We start from the raw sequence: 27,856 nt of genomic DNA on the forward strand, positions 1-27,856 counted from the left end.
GACACTGAAAAGAGCTTTAATTGTGTAGATAAACACAGCATTTATTGTTTTAAACACAGTCATTGAATAAATCAAAACCATTTACTCTACATTCTGTTAAAAATATTTTAGAAGCTTCATCACTGAGAGACATAAAGAGCAACAAGAAAATGCATTTTGGTATTCTACAATTGATCAAGCAACACACATCAAAGTATACAATAGAATTTAGAAAATTTCTGACATGCAAAGCAACTGCACTGAGGTTATTGTAGTCCAGTCTTAGTACCGTATATAGTACAGTTTCATGAAAACAAAATGACAACATCAGTCACTTAGGTTAAACCCCCACCCCTCCAAAAGAAGGTATACTGCCCCATCCAATTCAGACCAGGAGACCCTGTTCTGCTCCTGCCGTCAGTGATGTGTCTCCAGCTCCACAATGGTCCACTCACCCTGTGGAGAAGCAGCATCTTCAGGCGAGAAGCTGGTCACAGTGATGCTGGTGGTTGAGTCCTCCAATGGAGAAATAAGCTCAGCCCAGCGCTTAAACGTGTCCTTCTCGTTATATAGGTAGTCCTTTTCATTCAAGCAATCTTGAGACAGGGACAGCGTCTGCTTTATCAAGTACTGTGCAAGGTTTAAATCCTCTGGAACAGAGTTTATGATACCCAGATGCGACTCTTGGTCAGACAGCAACTGTCGAAGCAGACTCCAGTCTCTCTCTGCAAACTCACTGTCTTCGCTCTTTTCTTCCTCTTGAACCTCGTCCGTTTCTACATCGTAACCATCCTGATGGGAGTCCTCCCGCAGCGGGTCATTGTTCCTGTCCACATCCATGCTTTGATCAAGGTCTTCAACCACATCCATCTCATAAATAGGGGACAGGGCTTTAGACGGCTGTCGGTCATGTGTGCAGGTTTGATCCTTAGTCTCACAACCATCTAAGTCCCCTAAAAATAATTGACAATACTGCACAATGACCAACTGATTTATCCTCATGTCTGGCATTCTTTTACAAAAATCCACGATGTACAGATTCACCCCTAGTGCAACTGCCATGGAGCAGTTAAGACCATGCTTAAAATGCTAGTAAATCCTAACTGGATTCTTTCTGTAAAAATTTTTTTCACCATCAATAATCGAAATGTATTTGATTCAATGACACATGCATTACATCGAAGCAGATGTGCAAATCAAAAATTATGCATGAAAGCTAATTAGATTATAAAGATAGACAGCTGCCATAAGGGTGATGCACTCAGAAAACCTTTCAAAAGCCTTTTTTGTTCAGAAATGCTGTAATTTAGCAAAACTACTTTGGTTTCTCATTCATATTTGCAAGCAAGTATGCTTCTTTAAAGTTCTACACATGTGATGAAGACACTAGCAAAAGACTGCTTATTGTTGTATTCTGCTAAACAAAGATATCTTGTAAACTCATGGAAAAGCATCAACAGTGATTTGCAAGCATGTGAAAAAGAGACACAGGAGGATGCAAGTTTTCTAGAAACACATTACATTAAAAAAAATCTAATTCTACTCAAATACAGAGAGAAAAAAAATCTAATCAAATTGTTACCCACTAGATCAGAACTAGAAATCACGATATCTATTATGAGTGAGATGAAGAAAATAAAACACACAAACAAAACAAAGACACGTGAATACAGATATAGGGGATTTCAAACATTAACCAATTTAATAATGAAACTACTGGCATGCAAGCTTTTCTCATGTAGGACTAATAAACAGACACAATCTTTAGAAATAGCACCACACTAAACATTTATACTAATAATAACAAATATCCTTATCTTACATTTAAATTGTCATAATCTTTGTGGGAAGGTTGGTCCTTGATGTCTTGTACGAAAAGGAAGCTTAGCTGAATGTGTATTTGTGCATATATTGAGTTTGATGGCCAAATCACACAGTACTTGTCTTTTGCATAAATATATGGAAAAGATATAAATGACCTGGCCTAGTAGAAAGAATCTTCAACTCAGAACATATGACAATTTAAAACAAAAAAGACAGGATGTAAACAAAATGACCGAGTATTTAGAAGGTGTATTAAGTGCATAAGTACAACTGTGACAGCCTAGCTAAAGCATATAGCAGCTGGTCAAGCTCATATACTTGGGTGTCTTTATGTTAAGTGCTGTGGCAACCCAACCATGCCACATACAGTAACATATGGTCTGACTCAGCATACTACAACACACACAAGTACGTTAACTGTAGAAAATGTTTGTAAAGCTGGGCAAAGTGTCCCAGAATAAAGGCTGTTTAGTAGTCTGTTTATCTTTTTTTTACGTTTCAGATAAAACGGTCAAAATACACATATTTAAATAATAAATAGAATGGGAAAAGGAGAACGGAACATGTTTCTAACTAAAATAGTAAGCAATCAAGATATGGCCCATTAAAATAGTTGGAAATTCTGAGTTGAATGGGTCAGAATGGGAGACGGTGAGTGGATGTTTTAGGGGGATGGGCTCCAACATTATACATTACCTGCTGGAGAGTGCGCAAGGGAGCTCGCAGTCAGCTCAGGTAAATCTAGCTGCAAGTCGGCTTTTTTGCTGTCTAAATGCTTGGCCTGCGGACTGCCATACTGTTCTGCCAGACACAGGTTTAGATGACTGGGGCGCTCCTGTGCAGGAAGGTCACAGGTGTTTCTGTCTAGCACAGGGGCAACTGATTGATTGTATTCACAATCCTCCTTTAGAGAATCCCCGACTTCTGTTAGCAATACAGCAGATTTGGACTCTTTTCCGTTTTCTTGATGGCTCTTTGCTGTGCTTGTTAAATGCTGGGATGAGAAGTCATTCTGAGGGTTCTGTGGTTCACTGTCAAAGACATCACCGTGTGTGTCACCTGACTGGTGAGGTTGAGTCAGGGCACCTCCCTCTTCACATCTAAGCTCCTCACATTCATCCACAGAGAGCAAAACAGAACGATGGAAGTTAGATGATTGGTATTCAGGTTGCTTATTCTCCTGATCCACAGCATCTTCAAACGCCAGGTTGACTATACCTTGAAATTGTGGAAAAGGTTCTGAAAGTGGGGCAGACATTTCTCCAGGCACAACCTCGATCTCAGACCTTTCATCTTCAGTCTCCTCCTCTTCCTCAGAGGAGAAAAGCTGGTGGTCCTGCACATCCTTCATGTTTTTTACCGTAGCATCAATTTTGTAAAGTTTCTCTTCCCCTCGCACCTCATCCTTTCTTATCCGTGATTGTGGTCTCTGACGTCCTGCCTCCTCCTCACTTGTAGTCTCTGCATCCTGTCCTCTGAGTTGCACCTCCACACGTAGTGCAGTCCCACTCTCATACATCTTAAACTCCTCAGGTGTGCTTGTGTCACTACTGCTACGACCCAGGAATTCAGGGCAGCGTATGGTCCCGCATTTCGAACCGCCACGTTCATGGGAATAGTAATCGTCATCTTGCGAGCCACCGGCATCATAATCTTCTGAACGTGGCTTTATGTCATCAGAAGATGTGGTAGCACTGCCAGTTTCAGACTCGGGGCTAACCTGAGTATGAGGCCCATTTGACACTTCCTCTAGGGGAGTCTCCACACTGCCTAGACTGCAGGGTGTATCAGGAGGAAGGTCTGATTCTTTTGAAGAGTTTGTGGAATGGTGCCTTTGCTGCAGCCCAGAGAGATAGGGATGATTGAAATGGCCTGACATATTTGTTTTTACAGAGTTTTGCATTTCTGGGGTCACTGACTGAGTCTTCACCTCTGTGCTGCTTAGTATACTCGGTGGATGACTGCTTTTATCCACATCATGAATCTTTGTGGATATGGCTGATGTATTTTTAGGGGTATCTTCCTGCACTGTTTTTGACTGGTCCAACACAGCTGGGCTGACAAGTGTCTGATGCTTCAAAGTTGAACTTGCCACGCCCTGTTTTCTTGCCTTACCTTCAGAAGAAGTTGGATGCTGAGCAACCTTTTTATTTTCTGAGAGTTTAGGACTAGATGCTGAATCTTTCTTTTTAGCAGCAGCTGAAGAAGTTGTGTTTTTGACAGCAACAGAAGATTTTAGAGATGATTTTGTTGCAGGGGTTTCTGGAGCTTTTGGTTTGGATCCCATCTTATTCAGTACTGGTGATGACTGCTTCAAAGTAGAATTTTTGAGGCTGGACTTTAATTCAGGGACGGCTTTGGTTGTCTTCTTAGTCGTTAAAGGTTTGGATACATCTTTATCTACCTCCTTTCTGGGGACGGCTGGCTTCCTGGAACTAATGGCGGAGCTGGCTCTGGATGAAACTGCTTGAAAATGCAATAGACAAAATTTCAATTTCAATCGAAAATCATAATTTCTAAACATGGTACTGTTGTTCATACTCTTCAAAAAGATTAAGTGCAGTTTCTATCCACTGAAAGGTGTATTTAATATATAAGTATATTAAAAGCTACAGCTAATAACCATCTGATCCACTCTGAAGCTCCAGTTTTTCTTACCATGGATCTCTGCAAGCCCTGAGACTGTGCTCCTCTTTGGATCCGAGCGAGCTGCAGATATTCCAGGTCCTACTTGGTTGGTTGTGGTGGGTTTTGCCTTGTTTGCTTTATTTGTGGGGCTGTATTGACACAAAGCAGGACATGAAAATAGTGCATAATTAACAATTTAGAGCTTAGACAAACAAAGTAATTCACAATTATTAGTCCAAGTGTAAAGACCACAGGTCTGTGTTGATACTGTATAAACACTTACCTGTTAGTCTTGGCTATGTCTGGTTTCTGAGCAGGTTTGGTTAAAGTGGATTTCGATGTTACCCTGGCTTGAGGCTTTGACCTGAGACCTAGAAAAAAACACAATAATGGTTAAATAAGCATTACAGTTACATATTAATGTTTGTATTTCTAAAAAGGAATTTTAAACAAGTCTAAACATTTAGTATTTATCTCCCTTTATGGCCCAGTACTACAATAACACTGTAAAAACTGTCACAATTTTGTTCTTAATACTGTAAATGTGTGAATGTTTGTAATATTAATTGTACCTTTCACAAACATTGCATGTTCTGTAGCATCTCTGTGCATTCTACACCTACATTCCATAAGTAGTGTGACCAAGGAAATGTGTACAGGCAGCTTAAGCAGCGCTAAGTAGCTTAATGATGAGCTAACTCTCCATTATAACCTGCTCTGCTGAGCTAAGACATTTTTCGGTCATATAGGAGTCATGTAAGGGTGCCAAGAAAACACCTGGTAATGAGCAGATACATTTTTCAGATTGAAACAAAAACTAAAGCCTTTGTTTTAAGCCTTATGTGGAACAAACTTTGTATTAATAACATGGCACCAGTTGCATATGAGCATACTGCTCTTGTTGATAATCAATATTTCTGACTGCAATATAATACCACAATAATATTGTATGTCATGATAAAAGTCTATGAAGGTAAATCAGTAGCAAAACTTAGAGCATTTAGATTTTAATTGGTGAACTTGTAAAGTAGGTATTTGTACCTGTACACTAAATTATACACTCACAGCCCCAATGTGAAAACTTGTAAAATAAATAACTGACGTTGAAAGTTGAGATTTGCACTCATGAACAATACTCACAAATCTGTCTTCTGAATTTGAAGTTGCAGAAAAATTGTCACAAATGTGTAAACTGGCATTTACAGAATACATTGGCAGATACAAATGCATAACACATATTAACACTTTTTCCTAGATTCAGATCTGAATTGCAACCACAAATAGGCATCTGCAACCTCTCAAACCTGTCACCGCAGTTATAAATCTTCCCGCCTTGACTTTTGCTACTACTTTCGCGATGAACCCGTTCCAAAACTAACTTGTGCACTTGAAAGCTCAGAGGCGAGAGAAAGTGCAGCATTTGATGACGTCATGCGGCTGAGCCACACCGCCCCCTAATGGCAAGAAAATCACAAAGAAAGGATCAAGCAAATAGTGGTTTAAAGAATGGTCAATTAATACAGTTTTTAACTTAAGCCAAACCATCACACTTATGTATAACTATTCCTTGAATTATACTATTTTGTATAGATAACATTCCTTAATGTATTTTAATGACATCACTCTGTATACTATCAATATTCAGTTGTGTACTATGGTTTGTTTTTAAACATAATACCAGGCTGACTTCAATGCCACCATAAAGAGTATTGGGGTTGTAGGTTTAACTGGAAGTTTTTTTTCTCATTAAAGGATTGGATTTTTTTTACAGATGAGCTTAAAATGATTTCATCAATATTTAGAGTACAGTTATTTACTCATGTGGTAATTACTTGCCGCAGGATAATGCATCCAGTGAGTTGTTATCACCCCTTCAGTGTGATACAAGAACTGATTCTAATTATGCAGATATAGGAGCCTTACACAATGACAGGATGACTGTACATTTTGAACAAAATTATCATTATCATCAGCAAACTTGATTCAACTAAATTAGATTGTTAATTAGGTTGCCAATTTATACATCACCTTTATCAGATTCAAGATCTTTATTGTCATATATACCGGAAATAAAATTTTGCAGATGGGGTACAAAAGCCATAAAATATTTAATAAAGGAAAACTAAGAACAAAGACTACAAACAGTGTAAAAGTGAATAAAATAGAAAAGGTTTTTTTGTAAAAAAGTGGCAGTAAGTTTTTAGTAAAGGAAAATGTATTTATTGATGTATAGTTTCACCTTAAATTAAATACTGTATTAGTGATTTAAAAAACGAATTTCGTTGTGATGTTCCTGCCATTAGGGGCGGAGTGGCTCAGCTGCATGACGTCATCAAATGCCGCAATTTCTCTAACTTGTGCACTTGAAAGTTCAGAGGCGAGTTTTGCATCGAGTTTATCGCGAAAGAAGTAGCAAAAGTCAAGGCGGGAAGATTTGAAACTGTAGTGACAAGTTTGAGAGGTTGCAGATGCCTATTTGTGGTTGCATGGTCCATTTTATACATTTGTGACAATGTTTCTGCAACTTCAAATTCAAAAGACAGATTTGTGAGTTTTGTCCACGAGTGCAAATCTCAACATTCTACTTCAGTTTTTTATTTGACAAGTTTTCACTTTCGCTGTGAGTGTACATAGTAGTCTACAGGTGCAAATAATTACTTAACAAATTCACATATTAAAATCTACATGCTCTCAAGTTTTGCTACTGATTTACCTTCATAAAAGTCTTAATGGTTATAGAATAAATACCAGGCTAAAATCTAGAGGTGACTGTGCATTCATTGTACCTAATCATCAAATTTGGAATAGCTTGCCAATTCAAATTAGAACTGCCTCACAATAAGTTAAAGTTAAGCGGGCTGCATACAAGGGATCTTGTCTATGTGGTAGAAGCGAGTTTAGTTAAAGTTGATGTTGTGTGTGGAGTCAGTGATGAATTTAGGTTAACGTTGAACAACACCTGTGATTGTACTGTGGCCATTGTTGCAAGGAGTCCCAGTGCTGTTATCTGGTGAAGTGCTACCAGAGTTATTTGGGGCAGGCTGGGTATTGCTGGTGCTGTCAAAGGCTGGTTCCAGAGGCAGATCTTCACCTGATGTTGTGTTCTGAGATTTTCCTGCTTTAGTCTGGCTTACCACAAAATCAGTCCCAGCAGGGGAAGACTTTGGCCTTGCTCCTGGATTTGGCTTCCTGTCCAGCACCCCCTTTCCTATAGGTGAACCACGGGCACCTAAAGCAGGAGAATTTTCCCGCTGAGAGCCTAAACCACCAGTGCCATTCAAAACTGGTTTAACAGACGATGTAGTCTTGGTTTTAGCTGCTGTGTGTACTGGCTTCACTTTATCATTCCTGCTTTGGACTGAGATGTTGTTGCTAGCTTTTGTTTTTCCACCAGGAGCTGTGATTCCAAGAGCATCAGACTTCATGGTGCCTGATCCTGCGCCTACAAGTCTTGCCAGGGAACCCTGTGGACCTTGTGATACCTTAATGGGAGTTGGACTATCACATACAGACGACGAGCCGGAGAGGCATTTTGCAGACTTCTGTTGCAAGAGTGAAAGAGAGGGAGAAAGACAGAGACAGAGAAAGACTATGATGGCTCTGCTCATAGTAAATCATATCAGCAATCCATTTCACACAGGAATCTCAGACATTCCAGAAAACCTTAAATTGACACATTCATTTTAAACAGTCATTTAAGTGAACCCTTTTGAGATTTATATTGACCATAGCTGTAACATTATATGTATCCACTAGTAAGCTGCTTTGCAACCATGCAAAATTGTGAAAATTTAACAAACTAAATTTCAAAATGAGCTATTTGCCACAATATTTATATATATATATATATATATATATATATATATGTAAATAAATATATATAAATAAATATATATATATATAAAAAAAAATATATATATATATGTATATATTTTATAAATCCATGTAACATTCCGTTTAACTGAAATAAGTCATAAATAATCAGCCACGATGAAAGTGCTGTACCTGAGAGCTGCTGAGCACAGGTTTCTTCCCAGGTCTTTTACATTCGCCTTTGTCAAGAGCAGCTGAGGGGATGAAAGAAAAGATGATTTTACATTACTGCTTCAGTTTAAATAATCTCCATCCTCACATAAATGTTTCCTCAATCAAGTAAACAAGTACTTGTAAACTTGCAATCAGTCTTTATCAGTAAAAGTAGTCATCTGGTGTTTTCTGTCTAGTTTCATGCATGCTGTTATTCAGCCCCTCTTTAAAAAACACGTTTGAGGTCCTTTCACCCCATTTGGAGCTGAAAAATTGTGTTGTAGCAGATACATGATTTTTAAATCTAATAATATTAGATAGATTCCAGTCTGGTTTTAGAGCCGGCCACAGTACAGAGTCTGCTCTTTTGAGGATCTCCAATGACATCTTAAGAGGCGTTGACTCTGGAAACTGTGTTGTTCTACTTATGTTAGATCTTACTGCAGCATTTAATAAAGTTGATCATAATATAGTTATTGCTCATCTCAGGAACCACGTTGGTGTTCAGGGCTTAGCCCTAAAACAGTTCTCTTCTTATTTGAAGAATAGGACCTTTTCAGTTAGTTTAGGTGACTACTCTTCTTGTCTGTGGAGTTCCTCAGGGATCTATTCTGGGGCCAATTTAATTGTGTCTCTATGTTGCCTATTATTTTTGAAAAATTTGGGATTCGTTATCACTTCAATGTGCATGATTCATAACTTTATGCACCATTGAAACGGGGCGATAAATATGCTTTGCAATCTCTGCATGAATATCTGACAGAGCTTAAGTGCTGATTGGCTAATTCATTTCTTCAAATGAATGAAGACAAGAATGAGATGATTTTATTTGGTAATAAGGGTTTTGTCTATGGCTGTCTGGTGCAGTTTCCTGGGAAGAAACTGTCCTGTTTTAAAAACCTTGGTGTCATCTTTGACTCTGAGCTTAAATTTGCCCGACAAATGAATGCTTTTGTTTAAATAGCTAATTCAATATTTAAGTTGAAGTCCATCATCATTTTTGAATATATGGAAAAGGTTGTTCAAGCTTTTGTGTCATGCCATTTGGACTATGGTAATGTGCTAGTTAATGTAATTGTGTTAGTCAAACTGCATTGGTTTGTACAGGTTTCGAAAAGTAGTTACGCAACAACTTTTCTTAGTCCCTTAATGGGCAATTCTCATTGAAAAGCATGCCTACGGCAAGGCGAAAGAAATAGCCCACCCATGCGTCAACCAACAAGCGATAGGAAGACCCGCTTACCAACAAGAGTGACTGCTCTGTGGGCCTGCAGCTTCTTACTTTTGCAATAGTGAGAGAAGTTGAGGTGATTTGAGGTTTGTTTGTTCACAGCCTTTCAGAGATGGCTGTTATATAAACGGTGGAGATAACGCTGGATTTGGAGATTGATTGAAACTAATAGATTGCGCAATCTCAGCTCTAAAAGACGCCGGATATAAACTGCACGCGGTAAGTGAAACTGACTAATATGTATGTGTTTTTTTTGGCAATGGGTGCGCATGTGCATTAGTTCCGCCCTTTAAATTTTTATATGGACTGGACATGAATTGCAACAATATATGCAGAAATGCTACCGCAGTTATGCTGTATATATGAAAAATGAAGAGGATTCCTTGCCAGTGCCGTAACATGCTCTGATCGCAACAGCACTGCTGTCATGCCATCAAAATAAACCAACAGTTCCGCTGAAGGAATGCAGTGTTTGTGTGTGCCGTCGCATGCAGAATGCTTAGTAACACAAAAACCATTTGCATGCTTTCACACAATACGTCAAGCTTTGCAGTATGCATGGTAAATTTACAAACCAGAATGTACACATGATCTTGACACGCAATGCAATGCATTATTTATGTGCATATATGCTTCCACATGTTAATTAGAAAAATAAAGCTCATTGTGTTTAATCTGAACCACTGCACCAAAAAATCATTGGAATCAATCCTTTAAGAAAAAGAAAATTCTAGCTTTGAATGCTTAAGCTAACCAGAGCTTCACAGTGTCTTATAAAAAGGATATGTAAATGTCGATGAATTGACATGAGTTAATCAAGCAGAGCCTTATTGTACACACACAAGCGCATTTTGACTGGCATTAAATAGAGCTGTTTTAGAAAGCTTTTAATTTCTTATGTGATGGGGTTTAAGGATGAAAGCTGTAAATAACCCATTTCTTTTGTTATTTCTATATGATTACAAAGTCCATTTTCTGCTTACCTGCTAGTAATTTTTCTCGATATCTGGGTTGCAGAGAGTCCCATCCTTTTGTGTGTCGCACTGCAAAGAAGGATTGAAGCAGAACGGTCCAGAGCCTCGTGCGTAACAAACACAGCTCATGCCTGAATGGCTACCAGAGAGAATGAGTGAGAGAGAGTCAGTTAGAAGGAGAGAAAGCAAGAGAGAAGGAGGGAGGGTGGGTACAGCAGCAGCGGAAAAACAGCAGCGAATCAGCAGCTGCTTCAAAGGCTGGTTGTCTTGGCAACCGATCACCATTGGCTCCCTCTACCCTTGACAGGATCCTAAACGAATGATGTCACCAGCTGTGGCTTGTGTTCTGCACCGAATGTTGATTAAAATACTCTCGTAATTGCTTTTTGTGGTGCCTTAGTCTTTCCAACCTTTATTTTATTTCTCCCTTCCCTTCCTCTAATGGACATAAAACCAGATTAAACATGGCCACACCCACAACTCTGGTCTTCCATCCTGCCACTCCCCTGGGATGTGAATTAATGCACAAAGAGAGATGAAGAGGCAGTTATTAGGAGAGAGAAAAAGAACCTAAGCATGTTTTTAAAACATGACCTTTCTTATATCTATTTGTTGAGTCAGTTTTCTGTAATCCAGGCCTGGCCACATACATTATTAGAAGAGTGTAAATCCCAGGATGAAATGATGTGTGTCACACAGAGGCTTTGCTTGGCAGAGCTTTGCCGTAGGCACAAACTGACGGATGCAGCTTGAAATAAAAGCATGGAAATATACACAGCAAGTATTAAAACAACTAAAACACTATTGCAGTTAAATGAATAATGTTAGAACTATTTAAGCCTACTTGATGACATTTTTTAAAGCAAATGTACTCTGCATTGACCATAATAAAACAAAAAGAAAGTGTTTGAAGGCTGATACAACTTTCCTGCCATGCCAAAAATATGACACTAACAAATATGGAGCAAAACCTGTTTTGAGAAATTCATTGAGTTAACCAATATTTATAATAATAATAATATTTTTGACAGCGTATGTATATTACTGTGCATCACCTAATGTAACCCCCGGAAAATGTACAAATAGCATACGAATGTCATTAATAATGTTAAGTAATGTTCATTTTCTCAAAACGTAATAAAATCTTAAATTCAATATGATAAATTTATTACATTCTAATCTCTTCAAAAACACTTATATATTGTTATAATTGAAAATCTGAAAAAAATACGCATTCTTGTACTGACTGTTTTGTGTTACTTTGATAAAACAAGTTCTTGGCTTTCTAAATATTCAAAAGAATCCAAACAAAATCCAAAGAATCAATATTTCCAAATAAATAATATGTAAAAAGATTGGTATGTGCCTCAGGTTAAAAGTCGTCTAGAAATGTATATGTTCTAGGGAAGGCACAGGACTATGAAATGTCTGTTGAGAAAAGTCATATACACTCAGGACGGCATGCTGGTAATAAATTAATTCAATTTTGGAGTCAATTTTGGCACAGTTTTCACAATGCCAAATACTTTCAGTAATATAGTTTTGCAGGTAGGTTTCTTCAGGTGTTTTTTCTGGATTTAATCTGTCAAATTTGTTTCTCTTTCTTCAGAATGCCAGGGCATCTGTCACTCGACCATCCGACATACTGCACAGCTTTCCTCTGTTACACTCACGCCTCTTGCTCGAGCAGCTCTCTTCTCTCAACTACCTCAAATTTGAACACTAGCATCATCTATCAACTACAGCACCACCTTACAGTCGTCATAGGAACGCGCATTAAGCAAAAGAGAACACATAGCACAGATACATCAAAAGAAAATTGGTTGCTTTTGAAAACTAAAAACAACCAATTTCCTCGAAAAATGTACAGATACTAACACTGCCTTTCAACTTGTGCAAAGAAACCCTCACTTCTGTTAAAATCTGTCTGGTAAATATACATGAATATAGTACTATATAAAGTATGTTTCACTGTAAACTGAGCTTGAAATTCAACACACCATGCAAATGTAAGTGCAAAACTGGGCTGTTTGATCTCCAAAGGATGAAGACCCCTAAATTACCAGAGAATCTACAGAGATCAAATTCACCACATTTCTTGCATACTAAATGATAAAAGTGTTGGCATTCTATGTTTACCTCTTCTTCTTCCAGACTGGCTTTGTCATCAGCAAAAATGTCTGGGTCACCACATAGCCGATCAACAGCAGTAAAGAGGTCACAGCAGTTCTCCACAGTAATGCCCTCCCGCACGGCTAGACACACCTTCCTGAGTAAAGTGGGGTCACGTGTAAACTCTTCTCTCTGTAACAAACCACATCTGACTGTCTTAGCTGACATGATAGTTTATTTCTAAACATGTCCATGATAGCCTGTGAAAGGTTGTACCCGTCTGAGATTGTGGAAGGCAGCGGTGTGTGTGACCCGGGGCAGGTGTGTGACAATCATGTGCAGGCACTCTTTTTGCAGTTCGTTGACCAGACCTAACACCTGCTTTGCCCATTTCACTTCTGGCAGGCTACCAATCAGCTGCTCGCTCCCACACAGCACTGATACTACACTCAGTACAGACTGAAACACAAAAATCACACACGCAATGAAATACAACAACGTATGAACACACACTCTCTATCGTCAATCTTCCTTTGACAAACATTGGCCACATTGTTAAAGAGATTTCAGCAGTGTTTAACATTAAACATATCAAGAGGGGGAAACCCTGTGTCATAGAGTACAGGCACACATGGCTCTCTGCAGCTGCTGAAGGTCTGGCTGTGTGTGTGTGTGTTTAGGGCATTGCTAGAAAAGAATGAGTCATGTGCAGGTATGACACACTGCTTATAATATAATGTATAATTTGTATATATACAGTGCTTAACCTTTACTATAAGGTTTGTGCCACAGCTGCCCTAAATTAACAGTATTGGGGATTAGCAAAATCATGTTTATGTAAGGGTTAATAAATTAAAATAAAAAAGATATATTTACTTGGAGCCCTTAAAGAGACTCCAAAATGAAATTACTGTCAAAAAATAGGTTTTTCCAAACCTGTATACATTTCTTTGTTCACACACACCTTACTTTAAATGGATCGTGTTGCCTTCATGAACAATGTTTCTATCTATTGTAATAGTTGTGTTTGAGTCTCTTGATTGTCCTCAATGTAAAAAGATGAACCTCAACATCATACAGTTACTGCTGGACATGAGTCAAATATCCAGAAATGCTGATTCTGGAGGATTTTTCTAAAGATCAGTGGACCGTTTAATGACTCGGGACAAACAAGAAACCCTTAAACAACTATGACAAAACATAACAAATGTCATTTATTGTTCAGGTAACATCATACAGTATAAGTATTTAGAATAAGGGGGATGTAAACGTTTGACCTCAAATGTAGATGACGTATAAGCATACATACACCAATGATTATGTTAGTGTTACGTACCATGTTTTGAGTTACAGTGTTGAAGCAATCTCTCTGTAGCTCTGGGGGGAGGAGGGCAAAATTCCTCTCTGACCAGCACCTCACAAAATGTTCAGCGGCCCATCTTGGACAAAAAACCCCACAAATTAAATCTTTCATGTCTTTTCCCTATGTGTACAATTCAAAAATAATTTTTCGGGTGGAATTCTTTATTTACTTTATTTTGAAGGAAATACTACTTTTGTGGAAAGCATGATTCTTTTGTAACTGGGGAATGTACGGTATTTGGAACTGCCTTCATTCAAGAGAGTTCCTGTGTTCCACTTGTTGAATTTGTTTGTGGTCATGCAAATTCAGTGATTTGTTTCAGCAATAGTCTTCATCATGAACACCATACACATCTTAGCGTACTCCTTCTCTCATCGCTGCACTCATCAATAAATTGCATTTATAGTTTATGGGCAAAATACACCAATCTCTACTCTAATCAACATGAATGTCTCAGATAGACTACTTGGATTGCTAAAGTACATCACTTAAGTACTTGATATAAAGATGAAGCAAAAAAATGATCAGATGATCTTAAAGGACTCTGAAGTTCGTTTGCCACAGTTATCAAAACAAGGGCTATGGGAGCAACTGGCAGTGGAATGGGACAAAGCCAGAACAGCAGCTTATGAAATCATCGCGTTGAGCTCATCCTGATGCGTGACTCGTCAACCTCCTACACGTAATAGAGGCAGAAGTAAAACAGAGAAAACAGACACGCTCTCTCACTTTCTTTTTCTGGAAAAACATCCACCTACATTAAAACGTTCTCTTAGCTGGCACGGGTGAAAAGATTATTTGAAAAAAAGACATCAGCAAATCAGGCAGTGGTGATGAAACTTTGGCTGCTTTTACAGTTAGCATTAACATACAAGTTTTAGCAATCAATGTTCAGGGGAGTTAGGGAAGGACAACCAGAATAAGGATAAGCTTTGTGATAAGGGGAAAACAACAATGGTCTTATATAGTATTGCCTATACTGTACTGAATACTGCCCATGGGGCCCAAATTAAATACTTACAATACCAGCAGTAACAATTTATTTCTGCAATTCAAGATTCAATTTCAACAATATTTTCTTTTGGTTTAAAATGTAAATTGTTATTGAAGTAGAGAACACAATTCCTCACCTCACACAGGATTGGTGGAGATTGTGCAGGCCTATAGAATGTGTAATGGCAAGGCACTCCAGTATAGACTTCTGAATTTTATCAACAGGCTGCAAAAATTTAAACCAAGGTTTTCAATATTCACATCTTATTTTACACAGAAAAAGCTCAAATTAAAATAACCTGTTTAAAACAAACTTTATGGCCTGGTTTCACAGACAAGGCTAAAGACTAGTCCCAGACTAAAATGAATGCGTGACCTGTCTTAACTGAATATAACTTGCCCAGTAATATCTTAAAATACTGTATATCAGTTCCATTGTTTTGTCTCAAGATGCACACCAGTAAAGGCATTTTTATAAAAGTGACATAAATAACTTAATTCAACTAAGGCATAGTTCTGGCTTAAGCTAAGCAGGGTCTGTGAAACCGGGCCTATATCCATAAGTCATCTAAAGCAGAAATAAATTATACTCTTCCCATACAGCATTGAAATAACCCTCAAAAGGTGACAATTTTGTACAAATGCAGTTCAACGGTTTCACTATCATTTCGCACGTAAGGACAGGGACATGGTTATTAGGGCTGTAAGATACATTTATGCAGACGCTTTTATCCAAAGCGACTTACATTGCATTATCCTATACATTTATACATAAGTATCTGCAATCCCCTGGGATCGAACCCACAAGCTTGCGTTGATGACGCGATTTAGTCTTGCAAATCCAGATAAATCATTTTCTGACGACAAATGGTTTCCTACACCAGGAAAGCAAGACCTGACGACATTTTCCCACTGGTTTATCCAAAAAGACGCTAATTTAATCTGTTTCCCTAACTAGTTATGTTTTATGTATCCACATGGTGGCCCCTCATAGCTGATCACACTCAGCAAACCAGAACATTTTCGCTGAGGCCAGCATATTTCTTAATGATTTTGAATTATTAACTAAATATTCCTTTAATATAAAATATTTTTCCCTATTCGACTCAAGAAAGGAAGTAATTTAGTCTGGGATGGCATATGGGAGAATTTTCACATTTGGGTGAACTACTGTTTTAAGATTTTTCAAAATGAACTTGTAATGTTGTTTTAATTTCTCAAAATGAAATAAAAAGTAAATATTTACCAAAAATTACAAATGTATTATGTAAATAATGTAATTTCTAAACTTGAAATGGTAAACAATGGTTTATATACAAACAATATAAAATAAAAAAACTAAGATTCAAAGCTTCAAAATAACTTCAAATTTCTGGCTATGAATAAGAGAAAAATTTCATAGTGAATGTTCATGTGAAAAATAAAATGCACACACAGACTGAATATCTTCGAGAACTTTACCTTAGGAAAAAATTTACAGTAGTCCCGCGTCAGGACCATCTCAGCAACATCTTTAAGTCCCTCTAGGCCCAGCATATCCGCTGCTAAAACAACCTGACTGAGTAGTAAGGAAACACACACATCTGCTTAATATATGTCAAGTGAAAAGTTTATCACATTGTGAAACAAAAAGTGACTACGGAAGGTGTTCTGTGTTACCTGACATTGGTTCCTGGAGGAAAATCTAGAATCGCACCATACATGAAGTAGAGCAAAATCTCCATCTCTTCTGGGCCCAGGCTGACCAATGCATGAAAAAAAACATATTCACACATTCTCATTCACATCACATTTAGACAGTTAAATGCCTTATAAGATCACAAAGCCGTTTTTCCATAATTGTACTTCCTATAAAACAACAAGTTGGGTTTAGACAGTTTCACACATCCTTATTGTTTAATCATTTTTATGGGGTCTATGGACTCATCATAGTTTGAATTGCCTGGTGTGAGTTGCAGTGAACTTTCCACTTTTGGTTGTTGTCTTACAACATATAACCTACCCCTGCAGAGTGATACACTGACGCAAGCTCTCCATCCAACTACCACACAACATCGCTCGGAAATACTGTGAGCGTGCACACAGAATGGCCCTGAAGGAAGAAACACACACACAATGTCAACTTTCCCAATCACGCACAAACATACCATATCACATCACCCAGGCTCATGGGCTTTATGTTTGTAAAGCAGGCCCTGGGGAAATAACCGTCTGTGTATAACATGTTTTACAAAAAGTGAAGACAAACTACTGTACATTTTCCAACATGTCTAGTGCAGCAAAATAATTCTGAAGTACACTGATCAATCCTAAAGTACACTAGGGTTCTTATGACAAAATAAAAGAAAAAGGTTACTGCAAAAGGACAACCAAATTATTTATCTTGCATGTCGAATAAATTTAAATAGTGTAATTTACATCAGCGAGGGTCAGATTATCATTTATTCAGTCCAATTTAAACCATTTATTTGTAATTCCTTATAAAGTTGTGCTCACAATTCTGCTCTTAAGTACTGCATCGTCTCCCTCCCAATAGTCTATCTTAATCTCCATTAAACATTCATTATAAATAGACTGTCTTTGAAAATATGTCGGATCTTGATTTCTCTTAGAAAAAACTGCAGCAGGCAGTGACGGCTAGGGCTAAAAAAAATGCTTCGATAAAAACCCTTGAACATTCCGGATTCAGCTTATGAGTGTTGGACAGCTCTGCATGCACCTGGTTGCACATGGAATTACATCTTGTAGCATTTCATTTAATATATTGTGTGCATGTATGTGATTGCGGGAAGGAGACGTGCCTCATCTCTGGGGGGCCGATGAAAGTAAACAGTAAATGAGAGATTAATTGTACTGTGATAGTGTGTGTATCCTACAGTGTGACTGACTGATTTGCAGCAGTAACCTCAAGCCTGACATACTGATCAGGACTGCAGACGTCTTTCTCTATTTGTACAACCAAAACCCACAGAGGCGCTGCTCATAGCTGATGGTGAGGAAGAGCCTGTTGCTATAGTAACAGGTCATGGCAACTGCTCTAACATCTACAGCAATAAACAAAGGTGCTTAAAAAACACTGGAGGACTGAAAACTGCACATAAGTGCGTTAATTCATACTTGTAGTGTGACTGCATGAATAAGGATACATTTTGGATGCTTTAAAAAAGAAAAATTAACCCACAACAAAAATGTAAATCAGACTTGTTCTAAAAGCAGAGTGAATCTGGGCTGGCTGTTGAGCACTAAAAGAAAGTATGGGCTTGAAGAGCGATTGGCATGAGTTATGTTGGACAGGCATGTGTTCCTGCCTGTGTATGAGCTTGCAATGTCTAATAATACTTGAAAAACAATGCTTAAGGTCTCTAGAACTGACTCTGGCTCTAAATTGTCTGTCTAACACATAGGCCTTGGCAGTTACAATGGTGGGTAGTAGGTACAACAAAATAAGTAGTACGTTCATTGGCAGAGACTAATTTTTCTGAATGGCACGGAACTGGTTGACTTTGGTGTCAAAAAGTGAAAAAAAAATGAATGGGCAGAGCAAAAATATCCCGTTTTCCTGTGGCTCAGTGGTTAGAGCATGATGCCAGCAATGGCAAGGTCATGGATTCGATCCCAGGGGATTGCACATAGTCAGAAACAACTGTATAATACAATGCAATGTAAGTCGCTTTGGATAAAAATGTCTGCCAAATGCATAAATGTAAATGGTATCTTATTACTATTTTCTAATGTCGCATTTTCAATCAAATAATGGGTAAAATGCTTTTCATGTGTTGTCCTTCTAAAACAATGTTGTGACACCTAAGTAAAGAGCACAGGACGGTTGCTGCATCTGCAGAACTAATTTGACCAATGAAAGTCAGTGAAGAATATTGCATAAAATAAGATCATGGTTGTAAATCAATTTTATTGTGGTCTTCATGAAATGTCTAACATATTTCCTCAGTGGTCATGTAAAACAACATCCTTATTAACCTAATCACAAACAGCTCTGTTCACAGCGACCCAATTGGGCCCATGTTTCTTTAAATGATAATGAGCTAATGGCTTATTCCAGTGTCAGGACGCCTGTGAGCCTTTACAGCTATAGTTGCATCAGTGCATTGTTCCCCCTCGTGCAATAGCTTCTGTGGGGGTTTAATAAAAGACTGAAGTTTCATGCTTATGTTTAACTTAATAAGCTGCTAACAAAAGAAGCTCTTTTAAAGAAAAATATTGATGACTAACTTCAGAAATCTAAAACATGATTTTACCTGTGTGTAGAAAAAACTCTATCTGCCACCTGGATATTGATGTCAGACACGTCACCGCTCTTATACAGAGCCAAAAGGTCAGTCCCAAGCGCAGAAGCTGGTTCTAAATGCTCTAAATCTGGCCAACAGACAGAAATAAGGCAGAATGCTCCTTCCATAAGAAAAATGTCTGGAATGGTGGTCACACTATTTATAAACACACAGTAGCACTGTTTTTCCCCATCTTGTTTTTTATTTCAATAAATGTAAAGTTTAGTTGTTTCTAATGGATATGTCATAAACATTGTCTGTCCTTACCTGGTTCTAAACTGCACTGAGAGTCGACTTCACGACTGTCTATAGCAGTGCAATGTTCCACTGACGAGTGGCCATTGTGTGAAGTTAAGATGCTGCATTTCTCATTCCCAAGGCACTTTCCATCTGTATACGCTTTCCTGTAAAATGGCAGCAGTTATGTGTTACTCCTTACTAACCAAACATACAGTACAGTGAAATGCAGTTCTCGGAGACCATACCAACAACCTGAAATAAACTGATTGGCCATTTTAATATAAACGCAGGTTATAATTTGAATTTTTTTAACACTCTTATATCACACAATACTGTTTGCAATAAACAAATATGAAGCAAGCCTTTAGAAAGACAATAATGACAGCCAGTGAGAACTCAAATAGAAAAAATATCAGAGAAGAGATAGAAAGTAAAAAGCAGGATATATACTGCAAAATTTCCTTTAGGGCAGAAGGCTCAATGTTCTGCAGGTGGATGACAGGTGTAGATGACTCAGCTCCCTGCAGGAGGTGTGGAGCTCGGGCCAGAAGCACCGCCCTGTGGGCCTTCAGCCGAACAGCAGAGCCCAAACACAGAGTGACATCAGTCTCCTGCTCCTCTTGCAGCAACCTATTACAGCAAAATATAATACAAGCTTCATCAAAATATGAATAAAACAACATCAGACTCAAAAAGAAGCTCTTTCAGTGGAAAAATGAAGGGAAACAACACTTTAACTAGACAAAACTAGAGAGAATGTGCATAATTTAGAAATTGTGAAAAGAAATTCATCACTTCTCTTGTTAACCTCAATTTACATTTCTTTCACTTCATTTACATTACAAGTAGGAAAGCTTGTTTGGCGGAACATTATAAAGTGTCAACGCTGATACTTTTTTGCTTTCAATCGTGTTTTATTACTGCAATTACAATCAACTTCTTTATTGAGATCCTTAGCCTCATTTTCTTTGAAATACCAAAATACATTAGAGTACATTAATAAATGTCTCTTTAAAAAATTAAGAAACTCACAAAAAAAAATTATTAAAAAGTTCAAATTTCAAGTCAAGCTTGCATAAGCCGATCACATCAGGTGCAGCTAAACTACTTTAACCAATAGTCATAAATTGTGTCCCAAATAACATACTATATACGATGCACTTAATCTATATGTTATGCACTCGACAATGTGGTGTATGAATTTTAGAAGGGTAGTATCGTCCCAAATGGAATACTACACGGTTTTATACTAACACGAATTAGGCCTATCGGTTACCCAGATGAGCGCAAATTAGGATTAATCGCACAGCACAATTGATGTGAAAAAAAATCAATTGGTACATGCAATTAATTTTGTGTTGCTCGAGCAGCATCGGATTGCGCCGCCTCCCTTCCGCTACGTATGCGAAACTGCGATATCATATTTTTGGAAGGAAAAGTGCATTATCAGGGTACTTCACAGCATTGCATAACAGAATTTTAACAAACCAAAAACGTATTCAATGTTTTTATTCGGGGGCCGCAAAGTGATGCTCTCTGAACAAAGAGGCCTTAAAATGAAAAAGTTTGAGAACCCGACTGGTCTAGATAACCCTACAACTTGTCAACACTGCACTAATAAAAGCTGCAAATTCCAACATTAAGGATTATGTTTCAAAGACAGGGATTATGACTTGTCCTAGACTAAAATAAATGTATAAACTGTTTGAACTGACAATACAATTGCCAACTTGATAAAAACTTGTGTGTACCCTGCATAAGGATGCATCATATTGTATACAGTTGACACAATGACAACTCCAGCCTCAAGGTCAGAATTACAAATGTTTCATGTGCAAGTACATAATTACCAGTGCAAATCTTCTGACAGAGCTTTTGCCAATCGATTCCTCAGCTTGCTTTTGAAGTTGTGCTCTTTAGCTTGGAACTCCCCGACAGCCTCAGTGGATGACATGTTATTGCACTACTGATGAGCAGATACGCCAGCACTTCTCTATGATGGTAAATATCTGAAAAAAGGGCACACATTAGTGCAGTTAATAACTGTCATTAATTATAAAGCTGCAACTAGGATTGCGATTCCCCCACCCAAAGTATACACCACACGTCCACGCATCATGTAATTTTCGTCTTCAGGATAGTCTGCAGTCATCCACAGATCCCGCCTGTTTGCAGCCCAATTTTGGAGACAGTGCAGACAGTGCGCAAACAACAGCACATGCCCCGGACAAATGTTAAGAGCACTTTCAAGCAAAAATACATTTTCAAACAAACATACAGGACAAGATGAAAGATTATTGATAATACATTTTAAACAAGTATTTTTCAAGTGTGTTTTAAAGATGGATAGAGAAGAAGAGTCACAGTGCGATATGGGTAAAACATTTCCATAACCTGGGGGCATTACCTCATTAAAGATTTTGACTGGTTTGATGTCTGTCTTGATGAGATTTCACTCATTGTAAAATCATATTAATAGCAATAAGAATAACATATTTTTATTTATTTATTATAAATGTAACATTTCTTACTAATTTAGATTTTCCTGTCCTTCATATTATTGTAATGCGTCTCTGTTCCCTTTTTTGGAATATTAATAAAAAAAACTAAAATTGGGAGACAACTACTATAGCCACTATTGACTTTGTGTCAATAGTGGCTAGCTGTCCAGTTCTGCCAAACCAGCCAGTTGCCGTATGCAGAAGCGTATGAGCGTTTTAACGGGATTCATCTTCTGATAATTTAGATCAAGTATTCATATGAACCAATGCAGAATACGAAAAACAAATGTCACTCTTTTGGGCAAAAGTGTAGACTTCTCGTCAAAGTCGGAACTCATGTTTGCAGAAGGGAGCACAAAATATTCTCTGGGAAATGTTAAAGTTTTCAGAGGGAACAAAAACATTCTTGGGGAAAAGCAAATATTTTGCAAAGAAACGAAATGTTGGAGATAATTTTGCTCCCTTTTCCTATACTTTTCCACCAGTAGGCTTTGTCCCTTTAGATATCCCTTCAGTACCGCGTCGCATCTATTTGACAATGTGAGACAACATCGTACATAAAGAAAGACCTGCATGTCAAAATGATAGTAGCCTAACTGTTAAGTTTTAAGATAAACGCTTTCAATATCTTGATGCGACATCGATTTTTCGTCATGAGATTTAAAATGACATTTTAATTAGCATCTTATGACATTTTGTACAAATAACGGACAAACGTGTTTTGTTTTGCCATGATTATTTGACAAAAAATAATTTCACGTTTTTAGTGGTCTAGTTTGAATGAAAAACCAGTGGACCCCAAGTTCATTATTTTAGGCCTTTTGAGAGGTCCCTTAAGGCTTATGAGGGTCCGGGACCTCCCTAGCCCCCCTTAATTAGAACCCTGACCCTTCACCTGCAGTGGAAATTCCAAATATTGGGAATGCTAAGGAGCCCCATATCAGATAATCTAATAGACAGAGTTGGCACACATGGGTGAATTAGTTATTTTATATAGCAGGTGCAAGACTGTTCAAAGCCTTAAATGTCAACCTGAGACTCTTAAACTGAATGCGTGCGGAAACAGGCATCCAGTGCCTCCTTGCAGACCGATAAACAGAGTATTGCAATAATCTAGCCATGATGTACAATATTGCGCAGATGATAAAAGTGCAGCAATATGAGAGCTGAGTGAAAGAGATGTGTCAATCAGGACACCTAGATTTCGAACAGAGGTTGAAGGTTTAGGAAGAGCCCCATCAATGTCAAAATATAAATCCTCTTTTGTATGTGATGCAGCGGATCCAATCAGCATTATTTCAGGTTCATTAAGGAAAAGTGTTTGATTTCAGCAAAGCAATCCTTAAGTGTAGCAGGCAAAGTTGTTTTTTCAGAGGCAGTGGTTAAATATATCTGGATATCAGCATAGAGATGAAAATGTAGATCATATTTACGAATTATGTCACCTAGTGGCTTATAGATAATGAAAAGTAATGCACCGAGAACAGATTCCTGTGAAACACCTTAAGTGAGTGAAACAGTAGCAGACCTATAGCCTTTGATGGCAATTAAGTATATTCTGTCGTTGAGATATGATTTGAACCAATAAAGAACGGTGCCCTTGATGCCAAGTTAATGAGAAATGAGAATGTGATGACAGACAGTATCAAATGCTGAACTTAAGTCTAAGAAAATTCAGCTGTGGGGGGGTCAGCTGTGGCCTAATGGTTAGAGCGTTGGGCTTGTGATCAGAAGGTTGCCGGTTCTAATCTCAGTGCCAGCAGGTCATGACTGAAGTGCCCTTGAGCAAGACACCTTACCCCTGATTGCTCTGCAGTAATGTGCCACTGTATAAAACTACTTGTAAGTCGCTTTGGATAAAAGCGTCTGCCAAATGAATAAATGTAAATGTAAATGTAAATTAAGATGGCAGTAAACCCAGAATCCATCAATAGTAGAATATCAGTCATTACACGAACAAGTGCTGTTTCTGTGCTGTGCCGTGGGCGAAAGCCAGACTGGAAAGGTTCCAATAAAATCACGTGTATTTAGATCATTTCTTAGCAATTTGCTTTTCCACGGCTATAATTATTCATATTTAGGCCAGATTTTTTTAAAGAGTCTTCTCATACATGATCAACTTGTAAAAAAACGCAGTATTTTCGATTCCTACAGGTTTCGGAAAGTTTTTTTCAAACATATAAAACCGTGAGAGACAGTGAGAGACAGTGAGAGACAGTGAGAGACAGTGAGAGACAGTGAGAGACAGTGAGAGACAGAGAGAGAGAGAGAGAGAGAGAGAGAGAGAGAGAGAGAGAGAGAGAGAGAGAGAGGTTCAGGTGTTTCTTTACTGCATTTTGGTGATGCATGTTATGTTAACGGTAGGTATAACGCTGGATTTAGAGATCGTTTGAAAGTGATTTATGGAGCCGTCCCAGCCCCCCAAAATACCGGGAGTTCAATTTGGGCCATATAACGTTTGTTTATGTTGTTGCCGTTAAAACCTTCTATACCTTTAAGCATACTTTTGCAGAAGTTTAGATATAACCAGCCCCGGATTGGCTAATCGGGAGCACCGGGAGAATTCCCGGTGGGCCGGTCAGTTTTTTTGGCCGCGAGGGCCGGTATTGTCATGGCACGGTTGAAATGTGGCTTTCCCTAGGCTGCCTTCACTCACAGCAGCCCTAATCTTTTTATTTATTATTTTATCGCAGCCCCACTCTTTTTTATTTCATATTTTTTCGCAGCCCAACTCAGAGCGCAGCCTGCAGGTTAATGATGACGTGATTATCTTTTGACTCCCTGGCCCCGCCCCCGACAGCGCAACTGCAAGTTGGTCAAAATAAAAAAACGTCAGAAATAAAAATGGATGACAGAAAGCGCAAAGGCGGCGCTGAAAAGTCCAGAATAAAAAGCAAGAAAGCTCTGGAAACTGACGCGGCCAAATGTTCTAAGAAGACCACATTTTTTCTCAAAGCAAATGAAGACGACGAGACGGCCGGTAAGCTAACGTTAAGGTATTTAGGAATAGGAGCACTGCAAGAAACTAGTGGCCGTGCAAAAACTTTCTCAATAGTTGCAAGCTAGCTCATTGTTAGAGCGCCCGTCCCCCATTCGGACCGACGTCGGTTCGAAGCCCGCGTTATTTAATGTTTTAGGATTGTCCATGTTTCCTTCGAGCTACACTTATGCAGAGGAAAAAGAGATGAAACAATCATTAGAAATCATTGTGAAAGAAAAGTCAGATAACAGTCTAATAGTTTTATTATTTAACTAATGTAATGTAATTTTTTTCCTTATTTCAATGTTTGGATATTTATGAACACTAATTCTTAAAGAAAATAGATTCTGATACTGCCCTGTTCTAATAAATCTTCACTGTGAAGCAAAACTTAGGCTACTGTATTTTCACTGAATGACAATGAATTCAAGGCTGTAGAGAACAGTGCGCTATTGCAGACTTAGGTTTTAATTATCATTATTTTAATATAGTCAGTCGTAAACTAAAGTGGGCCGGTCTAAGGCATGAAACTCCAGGGCTGAAAATTTGTCCCAATCCGGCCCTGGATATAACGTACTTCTTCATGTAGCACAAGTTTACAAATTTGGAATCACACGTGAATGTTCCATTGTAGCATTTGATTAAATGATTTCCTTTAATGTTTGGATTAAGAACTATATTGAATTAGCCTTGTGGAACAGAATCACTTGTCAAGTCAGACCAACTAAAGCCTGGTATATCTGGTAAATTTGTTTTTTAACAGGCCTCAGATCAAAATGAGACAAGCTGCCTTGTTTGGTCTATGGTAGAGCTAGTACGGTATTTTTTTGACATTAGGTAATGCATTATAGCAAGATAACATGACATTTTGAAAAATAGTTCACTTTTAATGCGGTTGAATGTAAATGTAACGATAAACACTAGGTCAATGCAAAGTGAATTAGCATGAACGATTGTGTTGGCATTAATGTTAACACAGATTAATAAAAGATGAAAAATGATATCGATCACATATAATTTATGTTAACAAAAGCATTTACTAATTATAAGAATTGCAACGTTATCTTAAAACTTTTTCCCCTATTTTAAAGATTACCGTATAATCGAATATCTTTTTCATGTTTATTTGGGATGCACGGATCTGCTAGCATAACTAGCATTCGCGCCTTGAGGTTGAGTACAAATTTAAAAGCTATCAAAACAATTCTGCTCTAAAAGACCAATCATAAAAAAAGACAAATATACACCTCGGATATAAATATATTATCACAGGCTGCGTGGCAATAATGCTGATACAGAGAGTGTGAATCTGTCATTGCCATGCTGCTTGCCATTAGCGTCTTAACTCTCAATGACCACAAAACAAAACAAAGAAAAATCACCGTAGAATTACTATCCCCGTTTAAACTAAAGAGTGCCTTCTTCTCATCTGTCTGAAAGGACAGTAACGTAATAGCAAACAGTTCATTAAAACACAATGCTATTTCAAAAGCCTCAGCAGCGAAACTGCCCTGTTGTCAATGACAACTGAATACAAATACTTACCTTACGCTTCATCACTATGACGTACATTTGATTGCCATTGTTAAAAACCTGCACACTTAGTATATCAATCTATCTGATAACGGAAGTAGTTTTAACAATCCATGCGCAGCTGGAAACTAAAACAACCTTCACGTTTGGGAGCGCTGCCTTATTTATTTCTAGATATATTTTGCTGCCCTCATGTGACGGTTTTGTGAAGTGAATATAAGGTGCAGGGGAAAGTTTATTTTCCTTCAAATACATAATATTTATTGCAATGTCTGGACAAATTCAGTCATTTAGCATAAATATATTTGTAATAAATTGGATCTATAATTTTTCTTTTTATTTTCTAGTAACATGAAACATACAGTTTGGTACGAATGCAAAATTAAATACTTGGGCCATTATACATCTAGTACAAAAAGGAAAAAGATATATCTCATCTCATCCAGTATAATCAATTACGCCATTTATATTTAAGCTATGGCTTTTCTATTCTTCATAAAACCTGTTTGGGTTTCATCGATAAAAGAAGACATTTCCTAGACACGCCTAGGACAGTAACATTGTTTTGATTTCAACTCATTTGCTTCGAACAGGTGCACTGGTTTCTGCCAAAATATGGCATCTGGTGCTGAGTTTATGCTGTAGGGAGGTTAGGCTGGTTGGTGGAAGTGCAGAGACAGGTTCCTGAACAGATGGCTCAGCATGTATATGTGTGGTGGTGTTGGGGTTATCAGAGAGAAGTGAGGGTGGCAATTCCATCATGTGTTGATTTTGTGACTTAATATAATTTCAAAAAGATGATCCTATTAAAGACTCTTCTTAAGAGCTTCTTGGCTCACCAGAATCCATTGTATTTCACATGTCCATGGAATCATCGAACCTACTACAAGGCCAGTATTTCTTAGAAATTATGACTAGAAAATAGTGCAAACTTGTGTGACAAAAGTTTGTAAATGTCTATATTTGAATGTTCAATCATCTTTGTCTAAAATTGTTGACTAACCTAATAGACAATGGTCCGTGCTCCAAAAGTTCTTCACATTTTTTTCATAAAATATAAGACAAGCCTTTAGCTCTGTGCAATCTCTGTACATAGATGCACTGCATAAACTCTGGGAAAATGGACAGACTGGTGTGAGATGATCGAAAGGCAACACAAATAACCACTTACAATCAATCGGAATAC

General features: G+C 37.9%; 1 protein-coding gene across 4 annotated transcripts; it reads right to left on the reverse strand.

Moving 5' to 3' along the window:
• Positions 1-26,860, reverse strand: btbd8 (BTB domain containing 8). Of its 4 annotated transcripts, XM_079461310.1 has the most exons (20): positions 26,683-26,821; positions 21,745-21,821; positions 21,507-21,665; positions 20,107-20,286; positions 19,684-19,820; positions 19,387-19,504; positions 17,133-17,222; positions 16,790-16,870; positions 16,592-16,688; positions 15,268-15,356; positions 14,111-14,213; positions 13,051-13,233; positions 12,802-12,966; positions 10,672-10,801; positions 8,437-8,498; positions 7,391-7,973; positions 4,715-4,802; positions 4,462-4,580; positions 2,500-4,269; positions 1-932 (listed from the first exon to the last, which is right to left on the reverse strand). In XM_079461310.1, exons 3-20 carry the CDS (start codon positions 21,608-21,610, stop codon positions 397-399), a joined length of 4,635 nt encoding a protein of 1,544 aa, XP_079317436.1. In that variant the 5' UTR covers positions 21,611-21,665; positions 21,745-21,821; positions 26,683-26,821; the 3' UTR covers positions 1-396. The 4 variants fall into 4 exon arrangements, with proteins under 4 accessions (XP_079317436.1, XP_079317437.1, XP_079317434.1 ...); XM_079461311.1 differs by lacking the exon at positions 21,745-21,821 and having other exon boundaries at positions 2,500-4,266; positions 26,683-26,860; XM_079461308.1 differs by lacking the exon at positions 21,745-21,821 and having other exon boundaries at positions 26,683-26,860.
• Between the last annotated feature and the right edge of the window lie 996 nt (positions 26,861-27,856).

The sequence above is a fragment of the Barbatula barbatula genome (assembly GCF_947034865.1).
Source record: "Barbatula barbatula genome assembly, chromosome: 7".
In the NCBI taxonomy this organism is placed as follows: Eukaryota; Metazoa; Chordata; class Actinopteri; order Cypriniformes; family Nemacheilidae; genus Barbatula; species Barbatula barbatula.

What these genes read in the sequence shown, in the direction of transcription:
- btbd8 (XM_079461308.1), bottom strand. Translation starts at nt 21,610, where the DNA reads ATGTCATCCACTGAGGCTGTCGGGGAGTTCCAAGCTAAAGAGCACAAC. An exon ending in CAGTGTATCACTCTGCAGGG is followed by an intron (nt 16,871 to 17,132) that starts GTAGGTTATATG and finishes TGCATTGGTCAG; the next exon opens with CCTGGGCCCAGAAGAGATGG. An exon ending in CTGTGCTCAGCAGCTCTCAG is followed by an intron (nt 7,974 to 8,436) that starts GTACAGCACTTT and finishes CTCTTGCAACAG; the next exon opens with AAGTCTGCAAAATGCCTCTC.